The sequence below is a fragment of the Eulemur rufifrons genome, chromosome 1, assembly GCF_041146395.1.
Source record: "Eulemur rufifrons isolate Redbay chromosome 1, OSU_ERuf_1, whole genome shotgun sequence".
Classification (NCBI taxonomy): domain Eukaryota; kingdom Metazoa; phylum Chordata; class Mammalia; order Primates; family Lemuridae; genus Eulemur; species Eulemur rufifrons.
The window spans coordinates 51,374,069-51,395,285 of record NC_090983.1 but is presented as its reverse complement, the minus strand read 5'-3'; the positions used below and the strand labels follow the sequence as shown (position 1 = coordinate 51,395,285).

Here is a 21,217-nt window from a genome sequence, read left to right as displayed (position 1 = left end):
ATTTCAAATTCTAAATCTTTTCACCCATTTCCAGTGGTATCCATTTAAAAGTAGTGGGAGGATAAAGTAAAGGGTCTAGAAAAATGTAGATGAAAGAGAAGAAACATTTTCTAGCCTCAAAATAAGTCTGGAAGTCTTCTTCTTGGTTTTTATCGCCTAGTTTTCTACATTGTAGACTTCACAGTGCTGACCCACAGAGCTAACTGGGCTGACTCTCACCCTGTCATCGCAAAGTGGACCATCTGAACGTTCATTAAACATGCTGTGATTTTGAAATCAGGTGGGGGAGGTTTTTTTTTTTTTTTTTTTGAGTTCTTTCTGTTCTCATTGTGTTATAGGGCTTACTTTTACCTATCAAAACCCTGTGATGACCCAGTGATTGACTGATTGATCCATTTATTCATCCACTCATTCAACAAGCATTTATTGCATTTGCTACATGCAGGACACTGGGCTGAATGGTAGGAATATACAGATGAATGACACAGTCCTTGCCTGCAAGGAGCTCACAGTTTAGTGGGAGTATCAGCAAGTAAAATGTATGAAGCCATAAGTGCTTTTCTACACAGGTTCAAAGGCTAATGGACAATTTTGAAGGGAAAAAAATGCATCTAGGGTAGAGGGAAGCCTCTTCCCTTGCTGGAGTTGAGCTAAAGAAAAGGTCTTTTCTGAAATTTAGGAAAAATTCCTTCTGACTTTTCTAAGGGTTCAGATAAATCCCAGAACCAGCACCTTGCCCATCCCCCCTCTCCTGCCCATGAAATGGGTGGGAAGCAGAGAGCATGGGCTACTTCTTCTGCATTGACTGGTCTTGCCAATGACAGTCCCTCTGGGCGTCTCACTTTTCTTCTCAGCAGGTAACCTGGAGCCTGGGGGTTGGCCCAGCTCTCTCAGCATTCTGAAGACATTGGAGGTGGCCGTGAAGGAGACAGTGGTAGTCAATGTTATTTGAGCAGGGTCAGCAGGCCCTGGAGCTTCCTGAGTGCACAATGCAGAAGGCTGCTTACTATGAAAACCCAGGATTGTTCGGAGGCTATGGCTACAGCAAAGCCACTGACACTTATGGCTATAGCAACCCTCATCAGCCCTACCCACCCCCTGCTGCTGCCAACTCACTGGACGCTGATTACCCAGGTTCTGCCTGCTCCATCCAGAGCTCTGCACCTCTTCGAGCCCAAGCCCACAAGGGAGCTGAACTCAATGGTAGCTGCATGCGGCCTGGCACTGGGAACAGCCAGGGTGCGGGTGGTGGCAGCCAGCCTCCAGGTCTGAACTCAGAGCAGCAGCCACCACAACCCCCTCCTCCACCACCAACCCTGCCCCCATCTTCACCCCCCAATCCTGGAGGTGGAGTGCCTGCCAAGAAGCCCAAAGGGGGACCCAGTGCTTCTAGCTCCTCAGCCACCATCAGCAAGCAGATCTTCCCCTGGATGAAAGAGTCTCGACAGAACTCCAAGCAGAAGAACAGCTGTGCCACTGCAGGTAGCTCTCTGAGATGGCTCACCCTGGACCAAGGCCCCTCCAGACTGACTCCAGGAAGCCCCAGTCATGGCTGGGAGTGCAACCTTGGAAGCCAAATCTCTATACTCTTGCTCATGCTGAAATGTCCTTCCTTTTTAGTGTCTCTGATTGGGGTCATGCCCTTGCAGTGATAGGGTGTTCACTTCCATTCCAGGCAGCTGGTGCCATTGCTGGAGAGGTCTCACAGTTATTAATATAGAGCTCTTCCTTAAACTGACATCTGTTTTCCGGGGCTGCTAGTCATAACTCAGCTCCATTTTCCACCCAATAGCTTTTCAAAATTTGAAGACAGGTGTTATAATCCCCAAGCCTAGGTGGTTATATAGCCTGTACCACATGAATCCCACTCCTTCAAATTAGTAAGTCAAGTCTAAGGAGCAATATGTCAAGAACCATGCCAAGTACTTTATAAGCATTAACTAATTAAATTTTCCAAAGAATCTTTTGAGGTAGGTATAACATTCTCATTTTACAAATAAGGAAACCGTTAGAAATGATAAGCAGCTTGCCCAAGATCACGAAACTGCAAAGTGGTAGATTTGAAGACAACTAGTCTGATTCCAGGGCCTGCAAGGCACAACCATGAGACTCCACTTGACCTGCCCCAGCCCATTTCTCCCCACTCCAGCAAATCTGCAATGGGGAGGTGTATATCCTAGAGGGAGAGGATGTTCTGGGAGACAAGAGCAGTTTTGGATCTCTCTTCTTGGAAGGGGTACCCTAGAGTTGAGAAGGTCTTCTCTAGCTCCAGTGTGTATGGATGAAAACAGGGATGGACAGGAGCTCTGAAGCCTCCTCCTCCTCTCTGCTCAGACTGCTTGGTTCCTGAAATTTTCTGCCCTTGTGTTCTCTGATATGGTTTATCTTCAGGTATACGAACTTGCTTCCAGGTCCAGGGCTGGTTTGAGGCCTGGGATGTGGCTTTTTATCAGGTGTCTGGTTTGCCTGATGCTCTCTGGGGCTGCTGATCCTAAGGGGAAGGCATCATCCTGCCTGCAAGCTCCTTTTCCTGCCCTTCCCTCCTTAGCTGCAGGCTCAGGCCCTCCCTCCCAGGAGAAATCCATTTGTCTTCCCAGGAAGGGAGTGGACAAGCAGCTGAGAGGTGGCAGGGCTAGTAGAAGCCAGTGTTGAGGCTGCTGCTCCCAGCACTGCAATACTCCAAATGCTTCTAGCCTGGCCTTAGACCCCCCCTAAAACTCCAGGGCAGTATTTTTTTTGGTCTGTCACCTCCCTGCCTTCAGGTGCTGCTGGGCTGGAGTGAGGTACCAAGATCCCCACCTTCATTCTTTGTTCCCTGGGGGGTGCTTTGCCTAGGAGCCAGTCCCTAAGCAAGGAGGGATGGAGCTGCTTCCTCCTCCCTGCTCTCCACCCCCAGCAGCAGAGGCTGGGAGGAGTGCTCAAAGAAGTCTGGCCCTTCTTTGACAGGGTTGGGGGGGGGGAGGCCTTACCAGCTGCTCCTAGTCTCTCATTAAACTCCTTCATGGCCTTTGGGTGGAGATGAGATGATGGGCTAGGCTGGAGGGGAGAGGGTGGGCACAGTGAATCAGTTCTCACAAAGCAGATGGAGGTTTCAGGTGCGACTGGCAGGTAAGCCTGAGGAGGAGGTGAGTTCCCCCTTGGAATTGTACCTCTCAAACGCCCCCTCCCCGCTCTAGCCTGGATTGGGGGGGAGAAGGGAGGAGGAAAAAGGAACCAGGAAAGCACCTCTCTTCCTCCTCGCTCAGCGCCCCCTCTCTCTTCCTCCCTGCCCAGGAGAGAGCTGCGAGGACAAGAGCCCGCCGGGCCCAGCGTCCAAGCGGGTACGCACGGCGTACACGAGTGCGCAGCTGGTAGAGTTGGAAAAAGAATTCCACTTCAACCGCTACTTGTGCCGGCCACGCCGTGTGGAGATGGCCAACCTGCTGAATCTCACCGAACGCCAGATCAAGATCTGGTTCCAGAACAGACGCATGAAGTACAAGAAGGACCAGAAGGCCAAGGGCATCCTGCACTCGCCGGCTGGCCAGTCCCCAGAGCGCAGCCCTCCGCTCGGCGGCGCCGCTGGCCACGTGGCCTACTCGGGCCAGCTGCCGCCCGTGCCCGGCCTGGCCTACGACGCGCCCTCGCCGCCCGCTTTCGCCAAATCGCAGCCCAATATGTACGGCCTGGCCGCCTACACGGCGCCGCTCAGCAGCTGCCTGCCACAGCAGAAGCGCTACGCGGCGCCGGAGTTCGAGCCCCACCCCATGGCGAGCAACGGCGGCGGTTTTGCCAGCGCCAACCTGCAGGGCAGTCCCGTGTACGTGGGCGGCAACTTCGTCGACTCCATGGCGCCCGCGTCCGGGCCTGTCTTCAACCTGGGCCACCTCTCGCACCCGTCGTCGGCCAGCGTGGACTACAGTTGCGCCGCGCAGATTCCTGGCAACCACCACCATGGACCGTGCGACCCTCATCCCACCTACACAGATCTCTCGGCCCACCACTCGTCTCAGGGACGCCTGCCCGAGGCCCCCAAACTGACGCATCTGTAGCAGCTGCCGCCAGCCCGAACTCGCGGCTCAATTACCTCTCCTGCTTTGGTGGTGGGGGTGGCGGGCGGGGCCCGCGGGGCAGCTGGGGACCCCCTCCCCCGCTCTGGCCCTGCCGCTGCCTCCCGGGTCTCAGGGCTCCAGCGGCAGAGGTCCAGGCGACCAGCCTTCCCTCCATGCGCCTCCTCCTTTGGGTGACTCGCCATAAATCAGCCGCAAGGATCCTCCCCTGTAAGCCTGACAGTGCCACGTACTGCGGACCGAGGGACTCTAATCTGGTAATGGTGTCCCAAAGGTAAGTCTGAGACCCATCGGTGGCGTGCCCTGCAGAGGGATCAGATCCCTGAGAGCCCTGGTCCTGGCCCTCGTCTAGCTTAGTTTCGGAGACCTTAATTTATACGCTCCTTCCCGTCCCGTAAGGATTGCATCGGACTAAACTCTCTGTATTTATTTGAAGCGAATCATTTCGTTTCCCTGATTATTTATCCTTGTCTGAATGTATTTATGTGTATATTTGTAGATTTCTCCAGCCGAGTTTAGGAACGCGCTCCTAGGCCTTGGGGCCACATTTCACCTCTTTAGTCCCATTGGTCTGAACTAGTTGAGAGAGTAGTTTTGAACAGTTGTAACTGTGGCTGGTGTTTGTAGTTGATGTAAAGGATTAAGATCACAAATTGTCCTTCATGGGTAGAGAGTCAGGAAACCCGGTGGCCTGGCAAGACACACATTAGTCAGTTCTCAACAGCTATAGCCCTCGCCATTCGACACAGTTTATTGATTTCAAATTGTCTGGTACTATTTGAACAAATATTTAGAATAAAAAAATTTCTCAGTCGGAAGTGTATTTGTGTTAATCACGCACACTTGCAAGCAGATCACGCTATGCCTTTACCTTTCGCACAATCCCCATGGAAGGCCCGGTAATAGACTGACCCTTCGAAAAAATTATTTTATTTCTTTGGGATCTAGTTCACAGATTGATTCTGGGGATACTTTATTACTTTCCAGCTGTTGAAATTAAGGGGGAAAATGAGGATGCAAACCTAGAAAGGTTCTGGGCAGGATGACTTGGATAGAGCTTTTTCAAAGCGGTGCCTGCTTTGCTGTTTCCTAACGCCCTCTTTCTAGACACAATCGACTTTTACATTGGGGAGGCCAGGGATCACTTTTCTGCATTCAGTAATAAAACAAAATCTTTGAAAGAAAACTGACAATCAAAGACATAAGAGAAGTCATAAGAAGAATTGAGCTATGAAAAAGCTAAGGTGCCAAAAAAGAAATCATTATTTGGAGATACACACCTAAGCCTTTTCTCTAGGAAATGCTGTCAAAAATTCTTGCATTGTAGTGGTCATTAATTCATTTCTAAAGAAAACAAACCTTCCCCAAGATGTAAAGAAATAAAAGTTTCATTAATGGAACATAACAAGTGTAAACACCTTGTTTACTCCTGCTTCTTTGTACAAAACGGGCAAAAATGTCTCAAGGTTTTTTAACCATTTTGTAAATATTATCATGGCTTCAGCTAGGGGTGGACAACTTACCCGCTTTTTTGGAAGGGACCACTTAGAAAAACGCCTTCAGATAAGGTTCAATTCTTTTGTATTTCAGCAAAGTCAGCCCACGCATCTCTATTTGGTTTGACAAATACTGCAACTCCTACTACATACCCGGTGACACGAGGTGAATTTCCTATTGTGTGGAAATAATTTAACTTCTGATCTTCTGGTGGAACAACAATCGTTTCTATTTGGATGTTTGTGTTTCGCTAAGTAATCATGGCTCAAAATAATATTTAGTTTCCTTGTTCCTTTGTGCTGTTTTTTAAATGGCATGTTAGATTGGGGCGGGAGGGGATATCCTTTTGCTAAATTTCACTTTATCTGAGCAGGTTTAAAGTATACATGTTGTAGAAGTGTATCAACAGAATAAATGACTTCAATCGAAGGCATATTTTACCCACTTTCAAGGCTTAACATTGTTTTCTATAAAATTTGCATCCATAGGCAAAATTTCTAATTGTCTTGTAAGAAATTATTTTTTAAGCTACTAGGGAAATCAAAGAAGAGCTAGCTGCCTTGCAGGGATTACAACTACCTTTCTTAACTGGCTAAATATTAAATAGATGAATTGTCAGGCTGCTTAGATTCAGCCCAGTTTTTCCCTCATCTCCTCTTCCTACCATAAATAATAATAAAAATACATAATGCATCATGGCTCCAGGCGTTTTCCAGCTCGGTGTGTTACCGCAGGAGTATCTGCTGAGTCTGCGGGTGTCTGCAAAACCCCAAGTGTCATTTGCGGCTTAGGGTTTCATGGATTAGACTTTAAACAGTGTCTAGCCCGGTTGACATCAGCTTCCTCTCGCACTCAGGCTCCAAGGAAGTGAGGGGTTGGGGGCTCCCTCTCCAGGCAGCCGCAGCCTCCCCAGGCCCTCTTCTGGAATGGGGTGAGGGCTTGGACCAAATCTGCGGCTCTCTCCCGCCTCTGGAGGTTCCTAAGACTCCTGAGAATGGCTCGGATCCGTTCCTGCCATTGGCATGAGAGTCATCTGATGGGCACACTCGGTCACTCCGGGTGCGGGTGGGGGTGGTGGCAAGTCATGGGAGGGAGCGTTCCTGCGCGCCTGCCCGCCCGGGCGAGTGCTGGGGCCCGCGGCACAGCCATTTAAAACTTCATAAATTATAAACAAGCCGCCTTGGCCTTCGCCATAAATTCCCCTCCTCTTGAGCCTGCAATTAGTGTTAGGAAGCACCCGAGTCTAAACACAACCAAATGCCCTCTGAAGGGCCCAACTGCCCGAGGTTGCAAACCTTTATTTATTTCCCGGTGCCACCCCCTCTGCACCCGAGTTTGCTCACACAGTCGCCTCCACCCCCGCCACCGCCGGCGGTATACACTCGGCTGGGTTCCCGCTCTTCGGGGGAAGGTCACAATAGCTGCTCTACGGGCGGAGGCGCCTGCCTCCTCCCTCTCGGGCTTCAGAGAAGCCGGAGAAAGAAGAGAATGGGGGAGGGGAGGACGGCCCAGCCATAGTGCCTAGGACCCAGGCCTCTCCTCTCCGGGAGGACCCGCAGCGGGAAGGGGGAAGTTGGTGGGGGAAGGCAACCTCCACCCGAGTCCGTGTCTCTCCCCGTACGGGTGCTGGGAGGGGAGGCAGTAGGGAAGCTCACCAAGGCCTCGAGGCTGCTCGAAGCCTTGCCACCAGGAGCTGGGTTGAGAGTGTCCCGGAGCAGCCAGCTCTGCCCACAGCAGCCGCGCCATTGTGTGCAAGGCGCCACGGGTTCCGCGGCGGGAGAGGCCATACAAAGGCAGCGCGGGGCCAAGGCCTCGCCCCAGGCTTTGGTCTCTGGGAGGTCTACTTCATTTGCCCCAGGAAAAGAAATGGATTTTTGGCTCAGGCCTTGGCCAGCTCTGCTCTTTTCTTAAAGAGTCCGCTTTGGGAGAGGCGAGGATCAGAGAGGTTGTGGGGCCCCCCTGAGGTTTAAGAAAGAGGTGAGGGCCAGGAGCCCAGACCCCTGTGTGAGGGGTGGCAGTCGTTTGGACGTTCCTGGCTGTTCTGTCCAGGCAATCAAGTATGAATTAAGGCAGTATAGCAATGGGGCAGCCAGAATGGCCTGTTGCAAAATGGGAGGTGGGGATAGGAAAGAGATTTAGGCAGAGGCAGAGCTTTCTTTGCAACCAGGAAAAACTCAGGACCCAGCCTGGAGTGAAGTGCTGAGACCCAATTGAACTAGCCAGGGGGGATAGGGAAGAAGCAGAGGAAAGGCCTGGAGAGTAGTCCTGGCCACTGGTGAGGAGGGAAGAAAGGGCAATTCAGTACATATTCTGCCTCTTCGCTTTCAGAGCTCAGCCTCATCCAGGAACCTGACAGAGAAAAATCCGCCTCTGATGGAATCATTAAGTTAACCATCCATTTGTACCATCTCTTTGTACAGGCCTTCAAATGAGAGAGGAGAGAATATAGAGCAAGTACGTTCCCCTCAGTGCAGCCCCAAGCCTAGTCCCTATCAGAGACACATCAGCCAAATTGGTTTCCAAGGCCCCAGAGGCTGCTAACCTTGCTGAACAAGATTTTTCAAATTTCTATCCTTAAGGAGTATTAAAAGATAGTGATTACCTATACAAGCTGTTTGTCCCTTCTCCCTTCCCCAGTCTGTACCAGCCCCCTGGCCCTTGAGTGAAGTGCATCTTCTCAGCTAGGAGGATTGGAGCTCAGGCTCTCCATCTGTTGAGGTTTTTCATTAGGGAAGCTGAAGAGGATGTGTGTGGGTGTATGATTGAATAACAAAGTAGCCCTTCATTCTAATAAGAAGTGTTCCTGTGCTTGACCTGGGGGAGCCAGAAGCTTGTTTACACCTTCAGTATTCAAGGGACTGTCACAGGCCCATTTTGACTTTATCCTGAGAATTAGCTGAAACTTCCTTCTCATGTCAAGAAGTGGTTAATTCCAGTAACAGGTCTAGGAAGGTCCTCTTCATCTGGGAGTTCTTGGCATTACTTTGGTCCTTTTTTCAGAAACTGAAAGAAAAGAATAGGAAGAACAGAATTTTGTGAAGGCAAGAAGAGGCAGAAGGCCTTGTCTCCACAGGCCTATGACCTGACCACTTCAGGGTACTGCAACTTCCCAGAGAGGGTACGTACTTAAGGCTCAGGGGAGCAGGCCTACTTATTCCTAGACTGGGCTGTCACCAGCCAAGCCTTTACCAGCTGTGATGGCTGGCTCCAAGATCTCTCTTGCAAATGACTGTATGGAGAGGAAAAAAAACACTGGGTAGGTGAGTTCTCTGAACCTACTGCATTGATGGTGCTGGAGAGAAAGGATGGTGAATGGAAAGGATCATCACAGAGGATGAAATGTTAGTTCTCATCATGCCTTTGTTTTCTACTCCAGCACAAATGCCCTTATCTTTGGGGTCCAAGGTTGGTGTCAAATGGATTTATGTACCTGGCCTAAAGCCCATTCCTGAATACTTCCCTCGGGTCTCACACCCACTTTGGCAAGTTAGAAAATACAAAGACAATCCAAGGGCCCATTTTCAGACCAGGTCCAGCATGAAGCACAGTGCACAAAAGATTCCCACACACGAGGGAAGAGCCAGGGTAGATGGATGTCCAGTCATTTGCAGTGGCAGAGGCAGGTGAAGGGTCCCCTGGAGATCTGTAAGGTATAAGCTATTTGCATGAGTCTTCTTGTTCTAGATTATGCAGCAAAATGCCTTGAGTAGTTCCTATGGCTAATCTGGATAATTTTTATGTAAGGATAATATCAGGAAAATCACAAAAGAAGTAGGGTTTTAACCTCAGGGCCAGAGGGAGAAGACCCTAATTTAAAGAGGGATTCATGGAGAGCTCTGATACAGACAGTGTGTTTTTATCTGGATAGCAGGCTTTAAAACCAGGCCACGGGGGCTTGTTGGGCGAGGAGTATCCCTGACATTTGAGAAGGCCTTTTGATGGCTCTATTGTTCACAGCGCTGCGGTACAAATACCATTCCCCTCCTCCACCACCTCCGCAAAGGCCAAGTGGAAAAGTGGGTCGGGTGAGCTGAGCTCTAAGGAGCTGGTACAAGGGTCCCTCACCACTTCTGCTATACTTTGGGGCACTGACGACGCCACCCCTGCCGCCTGCAGAGGACACATAAAGGAAGTCCTGACCTGTCCTCAGACCTGGGGACAATCTGGGGAAGGGGCTGACGTGGAACTCGAGTCTGAACGCCTCTGGCCCCCGCCGGGAACAAAAGCTGCCGCCTCCCAGGACGGTCTGGCGGGCGCGCAGCACAAAGGCCCTCTCGAGTCCGCGCCCCCGCCGTGTGACGCGCGTGACGCGCGCGCGCAAGCAGCTAGGCTACAGGCGGGCAGGTGGGTGGGCCTCAATCCACCTGGAACACTTTCGGAAAGACAAAAGGTGAGTTAGTCACCCTAAGGGCTGGCGGCCACATCTCCTCTCGCCCTCTAGGAGGCCTGGGGAGGGGCTGGGGTGGAGGATTTCTCTGTGTGCGTCTGTCTAGGATGGGGAGCGGGAGAGGTTTGTCCTATTAAGAGTTCATCAATCACCCGGTGTGCACTTTTCGCTAGACAGCAGTTCCTCCTACTTCAGAGCATGTCTGGGCCAGCTGGGATCCGACCAGAAACCGCAAGCGGGGGAGACGCAGGCGAGCAGGCTGAGCTCTAACGCAGGGCGCGCGACCCGCCGCCCGGTGCCCGCCGGGGAGTGACGTAGCCAGGGCAGCGCGAGGCCCGAGGGAAGGGCTGGCGGGTCACTTCCTCACACGGGCCGCAAGCACTGCCGCCCGCCAGCCCCTGCCTCAGCTTACCCAGGGCGCCCAGGGACTTCTCAACACGCCTGCACCTAAGCCCGCCCCTGACCCACAGTGACCCTGCATTCTCCTGTCCCCAACACACCTCTTGCTTGTCCAAGTAACACCCTTAAACGCTGCTCTACCCCCAGAAAGGGAGGAATCCATCTTGGAAGGCAGGGCAAGAAAAATCCCAAAGGAAAGTTCTTACAAACAGTATTTTATTTAAGGCACCTATCTGTCTACCTGCAGGAGTATTTGTGTGGGAGTAAGCAGGGTAAGACTGCTGTTGAACTTGGAACTAAACTTGAATGGTATTTGAAACAACAATAAAAATATACTTAAAACACCAACCACAGTGATATGCCTCTCCTCTCTTTTCTAGTGTGCAGGAAAGACTCGAGTATTTTAATTTCAGCTCTTTTAGTTTCGTTTAGAAATACCACAAAGGAATAGACTCTGCAGGTTTCTGGGGGCAGTCATTAGCCCTGGAGCTGTTCACAGCAGGAGTGAGAGGTGAGGCATTCTTACACCCCCTCTGGAGTGGTACATGCTGTCCTGTTTGTAAATCCTAACAAAGTTCTGGCCTAGTCCCCCTTTTCCATATTTGCTGGGGGACATCAGCTGAGATGTTTCTAACATTTAGTTAATCTGTTGCCTCAGCCCACAGGAAACAGCCCCTGAAGGACAGAAAGTTCTAGCTTTGTCCTCTCTCCCCGTCAGCCTTCTCTCTCTCCATCCCCTTGGGTAGAAATTAATTTGCTTCAGAGAAATGTTCTATCATTTTGCTTCAGATAGATATAAACTGAAGAATTAAGGCTCACACAGTGTCCTGAACTCATTAAGCAATGAAAATACTGGTCCCGTTGTCCTTGGTTAAGTCTATCCCTCCCCCCATGGCTTTCACCAATACCCACCGAACAGCTCCTGTTTGCACTGTGCTGGGCTCTGGGATACAAAGATGAGTCACTAATGGTTTGTGCTCTTCAATCTGGCAGGGAGAGAAATAATGAATCCTCAAACAATGGAATGGGTGCTGTAACAGGTGTGGTCAAAATGATCCTGAAATAAACAGGAGCCACTAAGTACTGTAATGTCAAAAAAGGATTTTCAGAGGATGTAAATTTGGCTTCCTAAAGTATAAGAGTTTTTCAGGCCAAGGAGGGAAGGATATACCAGGCAGAGAGAGCAATTCATGCAAAGGCAAGCAGGGAAGAGAGCAAGGTCTCCTTAGAAGAGAGTAGTTTGGAGTGGGAGTCGTATAAGGTTCATAAAAAGGAGTCTGGACCTATTCCATAGGCAGTGGGGAACCACTGAAGGTTTAAGCTGAGACTTGAAGTTATGTATTTCAAAAGCTATTTCTTGGGGATGTTGTGTCTGACTGGAGAAAAGAGAAAGAGGAGGCAAGAAGAACAAAAAAGGAGGCTCCTGCAACAATTCAGCAGAGAGGAACTAATAAGGATGAAGAGAAAGATATTTAGGGGGTGGAATTCACAATCAATTGGATGAGTAAAAGAGGAGTTGTGGATGCTAATCCCTAGGTTTGAGGGCCTGAGTGGATAGTCAGGCCATTCACCAAAATGAATAGAGGGAGAAGAGAAGACTTTGCAGGGGAATCTAATGAGTTCAGTTTCAGGTCTACATTGTATTTTCTGCTTTGCTACTGATACATTGTGTGACCCTAAGCAATCCACTTAATCTTTCTGGACTTCAGTTTCATCAGTGAAACAGTCAATAAAAATATCTACATCATAGGTTTATCATTAGAGCTCTGTGTGTGTGTGTGTGTGTGTGTGTGTGTGTGTGTATGTTAGGTATTATTACCTTCACTGGGTCCAAGTGAGTGTACATAAAGCTAAAACCTAGGGAAAACATACCCTCACTCCCACCATGCTGATTAACACTTAGATCCCTGGTGGCCAGTGAGAAATAAGTCTCAGGGAAATTAAAGCAACACCCTACTGCTTCCCAGATATTGAATCCAAGCTAACGCTTAGGACTAGGTCAGATCAGATTGCTAATCAGAGGCCCTCTGCTTTTGAGGGCTACTCTCTGGAGAATTCATGCAGAAATGTGGTCTTGGTATCAGACCACTAAAGAGAAGGCCTCTTAGCAGATGTCAGAAAGCTTTTTTTTTTTTTTAATCATGTGTTTTTCAGGAAATGCTTGAAACCACCCACTCTCTTTTGAAGCTCCTTCAGCTCTGTGTGGAACATTGTAGTATAGGAAAGAGTGTTAGACATCTGACTTTGGCCATTCACACTGGGTGTGACTACAGCAAGTTGTTTATCTTATCTGTGTATTATCATTTATAAAACAGAATTATGAAAGGATCAAATAAAGAATAATGACATTTAGGGAGATGCTATGAAGATAAATAGAAAGTATTATTTTCCACTTACCAGTTTGGCAAAAATCAAAAACTTTAATATCCCACTGATTGGGCAAGGGTGTGAGGAACAGGAACTCTCATATGTTGCTTGTAGAAGTGTAAATTGATTCGCTTCTATGGAGTGTAGATTGGCTAAACGTATTAAAACCTCCAGTGCACATACCTTTTGACTAAGTAAGTTCACTGACAGGAATTTTTCTAATAGGTTAAAAAAAAAAGCTTGACTATGTGTTTCCAATAGCAAAAGATTGAAAACAAATTAATTGCCCATCAATAGGGACTGGCTATATAAATAAATTGTGGTCAGTGTATACAGAACAGCATGAAGTTGTAAAAATAAACCAGGAAGTTCTACGTGTATTTATATGGAATGGTCTTCAACATACAATAGGGGGGAAAACATGGTGCAAAAGAGTCTGTTGAGCATCCTACCATTTGTGTAAAAAACTGTAGGGAGATTATATATATGTGTGTGTGTGAGAGAGAGAGAGAGAGAGAGAGAATTGTTCAGGTAAAAAGTATCTCTGGAAAGATAGACAAGAAACTAATAAAACTGATTGCCTATGTGAAGGGGAACCAGGTGGCTACAGACAAGAGAGAAACATTTTTCAATGCATAGCCCTTTGTACCCTTTCAATCTTGGACCATGTCAATTTAAATTTATTACCTATTTTAAAAATAAATGAAGAACAACAACAACAAATAGTACAAGTGTAGCTGACCTGGGTGTGCCTGCATGTATTCATACATGTCCTTATTTGTACTTGCTCTATCCAGTGAAATTAATCGGACACCTCTTGTTTTGTCCCCACAGGGCCTTGATGCTGATCAACCCAGGAAATGAGGGGATTCTTTACCCTTGCTTGGTGGTAAAGGGGATGGGGACCCAGGTGCATCTCTCAGCCCTGTCTTGTAGAATTAGCTCATGGTGGGGCTGCAGAAGTCTGGTCTACAGGTTTAGCAAACAAATCCCAAGAGGAGGGCAGCAGGTCTCTCAGTCAGTCCCACTGACTGTGTGCTCTCCCAGAAGTGAGGGTGCTTCCTTGAACACTGACTGCTCTGCTTGCTCAGGATGGAGGCCTGCCACAGCGCACAGGAGTGGCTGCCTTACTTCTCCCTCTTTGCAGACTATGCAAAGGCAACAGACTGTGGAGAGTCAGGAGAATCAAGGTGGTTCCATTTTTGCAGGGTGGCTTTACTATTTAACCTCTGAGTAAAGTGACTTCCCTCTAAAATTGATGTATCTTATCTCAAGGTGCCTTTTGGTTTTGACATCTTAGGCTGTGAAAGGTCAGCCTTTAGGCAGAGGAAGGTTACAGCTTATGTCAAAGAACATTTGGCCCCCTCTGGATCCCTGGGGCTCACATGCACATTCCAGACAATTTGGGAAAGATGGAAGGAAAACAGAGTTGAATCCTCCCTCTTGAGATCCCCATTCCCAACTCCTTCCTTCTTACCACTGCCTCAGAACCACTTGAAATTTTCTTTGAAGACTGGAAGAGATAAATTTCTTTCCCTTCCCACCACACTGGTGTCATCAAAGCCAAGACTAGGGAAATGGCAAGAAGCAGAAGTGAGCTGTCTCTGCAAAGCACTAATTGGTCAGCAAAACTTGGGAAACTTCCTACTAAACTACTTTTAAGGATATTTTCTGGAACTTCAGCCCAATGGGACCTAAGTTTGAGCTTGCCATCTCTGCCCTGCCACCCAACAGACTTCTGGATACGTTTCAGGTTATACTCATGGACCAGCTAGCCATGACCTCTTACTGTTCATGGTCCCTTCCACACAAACATCTCCTTTTTCCCTACACTGCCCCCTCCCCACCCCAACTCCTAAAGCAAAAATTTTCAGTGTATTTCTGAAGAACTTTGCTTTAGGATCACCCAAGAGGCTTGTTAAAAATAAAGATTCCTGAGTCAGACCTATTGGATTAAAATTTCTGGGGATGGACCAAGGCACTTGAACTTTTCTTCTTCTTTCTTCCTCTTCCTCTTCCTCTTCCTCCTCCTCCTCCTCCTCCTCCTTTTTTTTTTGGTAGAGACAGGGGTATCACTCTGTCACCCAAGATGGAGTGCAGTGGCACAATCATAGTTTACTGTAACCTCAAACTCCTGGGCTCCAGTAATCCTTTCACCTCAGCCTCCTGAGTAGCTAGGACTACAGGCATGCACCACCACACCTGGCTAATTAAAAAAAATTTTTTTGTAGTGATGGGGTCTTGCTATGTTGCTCAGGCTGGTCTCGAATTCTCCCACCTCAGCCTCCCAAAGTTCTGGGATTATAGGTGTGAGCCACCATGCCTGTCCAGAACCTGAGATTTTAAACAAGGTTCTATGGTGATTCCCACCCACACAAAGTGGTTTTGGGAACCAATGATCTAAAGATATCCTTTAGCCAGTATGAGTCATGGTAAAGACACACCATTCTGTCCATTTTTTATTTCTGTCCAACAAACATTTATTGAATGCCTACCATGTGCCAAGCAATAGCTTGACTTTTAACTGTTTTCCTCAGGGAGGGTCATGTTATCAGACTTCCAAAAGATTTAAAATTCCTGTCCTTAGAACCCATTTCATCTCCATTTCCATTCTAGGATGAATAAAGGATGCTACAGAGAATGGCATCTTCACCTAAATTTTCTCTTAATGTGGTTTAAGAGAAATGATACTCCCTCTTTTTCACCTCCAAAACAAGAGATTTCCTATACTTTAGGGTTTTGGAGCCAAGAGTTTTAATGTGCTCCAGTGTATCCAAGGGGTAACATAGTGGGGCGTGTGGAGGGTGGTTGCCAGGGGATTCTTGGGAACAACTTTCAACACACAGAAGACCAGACTGCCACCCTTCATCACTTCTGTTTGTAGAAAAGAAGTTTGCTATTAGAATGGGAGAGAAAGGTAGTAATGGGGGAGGAGAGTGGGTAGGGAGTGGCTGCTGTGGCGAGCAGGATGGGAGAGATTTCAAAGCATTCCTACATCAAACACAACCTGGAAATCAGGCCCTTCTGCTGTCACCTCCCACAGAGAACTCAGCACCAGGACCCAGCAGGGCAAGTGACCCTTGGGAATTCAGGGCTTGACAAGTAATAAAATTAGTAAGACGTTTCTCCCATACCCTGTGAACATCTAAGAGACAAACTTTAAAATTACTAAAAGTATCCTAATATATTCACATCTTCCTACATTTCCCCTAAATAATATCTTCCAATTTCTCCTTAGAGAATTATAAATGAAGATTATTCTAGAGTAGATTTATAATGTAGCTAAGACCTGCGGCAGAAATGAATCTCTTGTTCTTTTGGTTTGAAAATGTCTTTTTCCCCAGCCTAACCTTTCCCTAAGAAAATGTCCTTATAAAATAAAATAAATCCTTGGCAAACATCTGTTCAATCTGAGTATGAGATGACCAGAGTCTTGACTTCTAACCTTAGTAAATGAGGAAGCAGCCCCAGAGTGGAGATGCCAACTCTGAGCTCCAAGGTGTGGGATATGCCAAGGATTTGGAGATTAAAGGGAGTGGAGAGAAGGATCAACAGAATGTAGCTTTTTGTGTGCAATTATCAGTGAACTGCTATTGGGTCTGAAATTAAAAAAAAAAAAAAAAAAAACTCACTCTTTTAGGATACTTTCTTCCCTCAGCAAAGGCTAAATCTCCAAAATTTCCGCTTGAGGGAAATAGTATGGATAGCTCATGAGTACATCAAAGTCAAGGCTTAATTGTGTCAGGAAGGACCCAAACTTTGCCCAAAACACTTAGCAGAAAAAACGTAGTCTTTGTTGCATGACATTTGCCAAGGCACCTAGGCTGCCTATTTTATCTGAAACCTTAGAGAAAAGGCTCTTAAATTTGATGGGTTTCCGTCAGACTTGCCAAACAATCAGGCTGGCTTTTCTGTCTTAACCCATGGGTTGCAGCCACCAGGATATCTTTCCCAAAAAGGTTTATAAAGCCAGACTTCCTTCTTGACCCATAGGGCCTCTGGGTTTAGGAGTTGTGACAGGACAAGTACCATCTGAGAGAGGACTGTGAGAGCTGGGATATCTTGCAGTAAAAACTGCCTATTATAATCTAGTCAAGGGGGGAGGAGGGTCATTGTGAACTCAGCACCATCTTATTTGCTGATACTTCTGCATTTTTGCGTTAATGGCACAGAAGGAGGGCAGTGAAGAAATGCATCTACATTTGAAGGCTGAGCTAGCTCCAGAGAGCTCTGTCATTTCCTGACCAGGGTGCTAGGGAAGAACCTTTATTTTTCTCTTCTTAAAAACTATTTAGGACCCTTGTCATTTGATTGGGCACAGGACAAAAGTAGCAAAATCAAACTTGAAGGGCTATTTTCAGCACAGGATTCTATCTCCCAATCAAACTCAGAGACTCCAGTAGTGCGGGAACCACAGACTCTTTTGGCTTTGAGCTCATTCCTAGGTGTCCACCCCTACCCTTCCCCATCTTGGCTCAACTTCAGCCTCACCAACAGTCCATACTTTTGGCTCAGTTTATTCACAAGTCCACATCCCCATAAGGAACTTGCTCCCTGGACTGTGATGGCTCTTATTCTCCAGATTTCCTCAGAGTGAGACTTTAGGCAAGGGCTCAATTGCTCTTTCAGGACAAGTGGATCAGTAAAACAATAATAAAACCTTGGTAACCGTAACAGGCTGTAATAGATCAAGTTTTCAAGGGCACTTGAATAAGCTAAGAGTAGACTCTTTAGAGTGTCTTTCATTTTCTTTTAGGAAACCACTATCTTTCATTACTACTGTGTGTAAATAACTTCTATTTATTTAATTTATTTTCTTACAGCCCTAAAAAGGGAAACATTACAAGAAATACCCAAGGAAGTTGGAATGATTGTCAATGTACAGCTTCTCTTTGTAATCTCTCTACTCTTCATTTCCTGTGCCAATTGCACTTTTATTTCCCGACTCTCTGTACTCAGTAAACAAACCCTATTATCAAGGGAAAGACGTGAGCCCATTAACATTGTGAGCCCTCAGATTTCACTCGCAAGAGACGACACAGCACTTATCTGATGGAACAGAAGCTTTAATTGCTTCGAGGTACAAGGCCGTCCAAACCTCTGAGATATGACCCATCCCTGGGAAGGCTTTGCACCCTCCCTAGCAAGCACCGTGTCTGTGCCAGCCTCCCAAATAGGAGCACAACGAATGTTCCACCACGACGGTGGATTCTTTATTGACAACCCGGTCAGAGGGGGAAATCTGCTACATGTCCCCACAAAGCAGAAACTTTATCTTCTGTCCAAATCAAAACCTGGCACTACAACACTGGCTCTCATCATGCCTCCACAAATTACAAAGGGTGGGAGAAGCTGAAGGGAATGCTGTGAAGTAACGTGAAAAGAAAACAGTCAAAAAGTGAAGATTTTGTCCCGCGCTAGCCACACAGCACTTACAGCGTAAAATGTAGTCCCGTGGGCAGTAGGGAAGAGGGGAAAGAGGGAAAACCAAACATCTGCTCTAGGTTTAGGAGGGAGATGACATCAGTGCCAAGAAAACTGAAAACGCACAGGACTCAGAAAAAGGGAAGAGGAATAACTTTACCTTCTCTGGAGAAGGACTAGGAGCAATCCCCACAGGCGGAGCGCCATGCTCCCGATTAACCCCTTCCACACCGCGGCGCCTACGAGCCGCCCCCGAGGGACTAGCCACCCACGGATCCAGAAGAGCAGAAGCCGCCCTCCCCCCTCCATCCCCCTGGCCATCACCCGAGCGGCCAGCCCTGCCTTTCTCCCCCAACCTCGCCCAATACCTGTCCGAGGAGCAGGCTTCCTGCGTTCTCGCCCCGCCTTTCCCCGGCCAGCCCCTGGGCCGCGGCGCCTCTCCTCCGGGCTGGGCGGCGCTGGGCGGCGGCCCTCGCCTGGTTTGGCTAAGTTGGCGGCGGGGCAGGCGCTAGGAGCCGCGCGCCAGTCGGAACCGGGCCGTGCGGAGAAGCCGCCCATTGGCTGGGTAGCGCCACGTGGCCGCCCCCGCCGGTATATTAGGCCACTATTTACCTCCGGCTGGCTCGCCATGGCTCGGCGAGGGCAGCTCGGGTAGAGAGGGCCGGCGGAGCGGCGCAGACGGCGGCGTCCTGCCCAGCGCCTGCCAGGTTCCCCACCCCGGCCCTGGCCTGCGCCCTCAGGAGGGCGGGCTGGAAGCATGAGCTCCTACCTGGAGTACGTGTCGTGCGGCGGCAGCGGCGGTGGGGTCAGCGGCGAAGTGCTCAGCTTCGCACCCAAGTTCTGCCGCGCCGACGCCCGACCCGTGGCCCTGCAGCCCGCATTCCCCCTGGGCAGCGGCGACGGCGCCTTCATCAGCTGTCTGCCCCTGGCCGCCGCCCGACCAGCGCCTGCGCCCCCGGCCACCCCCGCGCAGCCACCCGCGCCGCCCTCGGCAGCGCCCAGGTACTCGCCGTGCACCCTGGAGGGTGCCTACGAGCCGGGCGCCGCACCTGCCGCGGCGGCAGCGGCGGGGGGCGCTGACTTCGGCTTCCTGGGGTCTGGCCCCGCTTACGACTTGTCCGGCGCGCCCGGGAGGGCGGCCGACGACGGGCACGTCCACTACGCCACTTCGGCCGTCTTCTCCGGCAGCGGCTCCTTCCTCCTCAGCGGCCAGGTGGATTACGCGGCCTTTGGCGAGCCTGGCCCCTTCCCCGCGTGTCTCAAAGAGCCAGCCGACGGCCGCCCTGGGGCCTTTCAGACCGCGTCCCCGGCCCCAGGCGCCTATCCCAAGTCCGTCTCTCCTGCCTCTGGCTTCCCCGCCGCCTTCAGCACGTTTGAGTGGATGAAAGTGAAGAGGAACGCCCCTAAGAAAAGTAAGTACGTGGGCCTTGGACGGAGGCACGAGGGGTTGGGGATGGAGTCTCCTCCGCGGAATTGCACTGGGAGCGCGTTGCCGCTGTCTTCCTAGACAGCAGTTTGGTTTTATCGAGGAAACGCGTTCCTGGGCGTTATTAAAGCAGAATTCCATAGCGCATCCCCTGAGTGCAGGCTCAGAAAACGTGCCAGGTATTGAGAAAATTACAGAAAGGAGCTCTTCGTGGAGCGTTTCTCCTGGCGCAGCTGTGACTTTGATTCTAACTCTAGCCCCACTGGTCGCTCATGTTCTGTCTTAGCGTCACCTTGTCCCGCTGACGCCTTGTCTTTATGTTGCAGGCAAATTCGCCGACTATGGAGCCGCCAACCCTTCCAGCGCGATCCGCACGAATTTCAGCACCAAGCAACTGACAGAACTGGAAAAAGAATTTCATTTCAATAAATACTTAACTCGAGCCCGACGCATCGAGATCGCCAACTGCTTGCAGCTGAATGACACCCAAGTCAAAATCTGGTTTCAGAACCGCAGGATGAAACAGAAGAAAAGGGAACGAGAAGGGCTTCTGGGCACAGCCACCCCTGTGGCCTCCCTCCAACTTCCCCTCTCTGGAATAAGTCCCACTAAGTCTGGCAAGAACCCCCGGAGCCCATCTCAGGCCCAAGAGCCTTCCTGAGGTCCGGTATTGAGGCTAAGAAACCTTGGCCTGAAAAAATCACAGGTCACCCCCCTCACCCCACCCCTATCTAGACTTAGGAGCTCAGTTTAAGACCGAGGTGGGCAAGGGCAGAAATCAGTAGGGATTTCCCTTGGGAAATGAAGTATCTTAGTTGGCTTCTGAGTTCTAGGCTGTATGTACAGATATTAATTTGCTGTCTTGCAAGCCACTTGTTTGGGTATTTTTTGTGTCCTATCAGGGAAAAGGTGCCTAACTCCCAGCCCAGCTCTGCTGCTATGTTGCCTAACTTAGTCATATGCAATTCTTGGGTACAGAGTGGCAGACCATTGATTGCTGAATTCTGCCCACCCTCTGATGTGCTCAGAAGAGCACCTGCCCAGTTTTTCTGGTTTTAATTTAAAGGACAAGGCTACATGTATTCAGCTTCTTGAGATGACCAAAGCTAGTTAGGGTCTCCTTGATGTAGCTAAGCTGCTTCAATGATGATCTTCACATTTGCACTCCAGTTTTATTTTTGTTTGTTCTTTCAAAAGCAGTTTCTACCTCTCCATGTGCCTGAGTGAAGATACAATCGCTGTTTGTAGTTACTAGCTGAACAAATCTACAGGGTGGGTTAGGGTTAAAACCTGAACTACACCTTGACATCAGTTATTCCAACTTGAATGTAAATATATACAGTATGTATATTTTTTAAAAAGTTTGCTTGCAATCAACGTATATATGACATTTAATGTCATAGCATGTAAAGGGTTTTAACTTTTTTGTAATAAAAATTACAGAATATGCTACTCTCTTCTCTTCCTTATACTCTTTTTTATCTTGATTCTTTCTTTAAAATTGATTGTTTCCTCTATTTGGAATTTCTTGATCATGCTACAAGAGTTCGTTTACATTGATAACCTTTAAAAGTAACACTTCTTACAGGTTATGCACACACACAGCAAGTTATGGACAATTATCTGAGCAGTTTAAGAGGAGAAAAGCACTCTGCCAAATATCCAAGT

At 48.8% G+C, this 21,217-nt stretch overlaps 2 protein-coding genes across 2 annotated transcripts; both read left to right on the top strand.

Moving 5' to 3' along the window:
- The first annotated feature begins 941 nt into the window (after positions 1 to 941).
- Positions 942 to 4,031, top strand: HOXD3 (homeobox D3). The gene is made up of 2 exons (XM_069470519.1): positions 942 to 1,482; positions 3,274 to 4,031. Exons 1-2 carry the CDS (start codon positions 942 to 944, stop codon positions 4,029 to 4,031), a joined length of 1,299 nt encoding a protein of 432 aa, XP_069326620.1.
- A 14,717-nt stretch (positions 4,032 to 18,748) lies between these two features.
- On the top strand, positions 18,749 to 20,999 carry HOXD1 (homeobox D1). Its single transcript, XM_069470509.1, has 2 exons — positions 18,749 to 19,535; positions 19,876 to 20,999. The coding sequence occupies exons 1-2, from the start codon at positions 18,881 to 18,883 to the stop codon at positions 20,208 to 20,210; spliced, it is 990 nt and encodes a 329-aa protein (XP_069326610.1). The 5' UTR covers positions 18,749 to 18,880; the 3' UTR covers positions 20,211 to 20,999.
- Positions 21,000 to 21,217: the final 218 nt, after the last annotated feature.

Excerpts from the sequence above, each read along its gene's own strand:
- HOXD3 (XM_069470519.1), top strand. The coding sequence starts at position 942 with ATGTTATTTGAGCAGGGTCAGCAGGCCCTGGAGCTTCCTGAGTGCACA. Across the intron at positions 1,483-3,273 it reads GAACAGCTGTGCCACTGCAG|GAGAGAGCTGCGAGGACAAG; the intron begins GTAGCTCTCTGA and ends CTCCCTGCCCAG.
- HOXD1 (XM_069470509.1), top strand. The coding sequence starts at position 18,881 with ATGAGCTCCTACCTGGAGTACGTGTCGTGCGGCGGCAGCGGCGGTGGG. Across the intron at positions 19,536-19,875 it reads GAGGAACGCCCCTAAGAAAA|GCAAATTCGCCGACTATGGA; the intron begins GTAAGTACGTGG and ends TTTATGTTGCAG.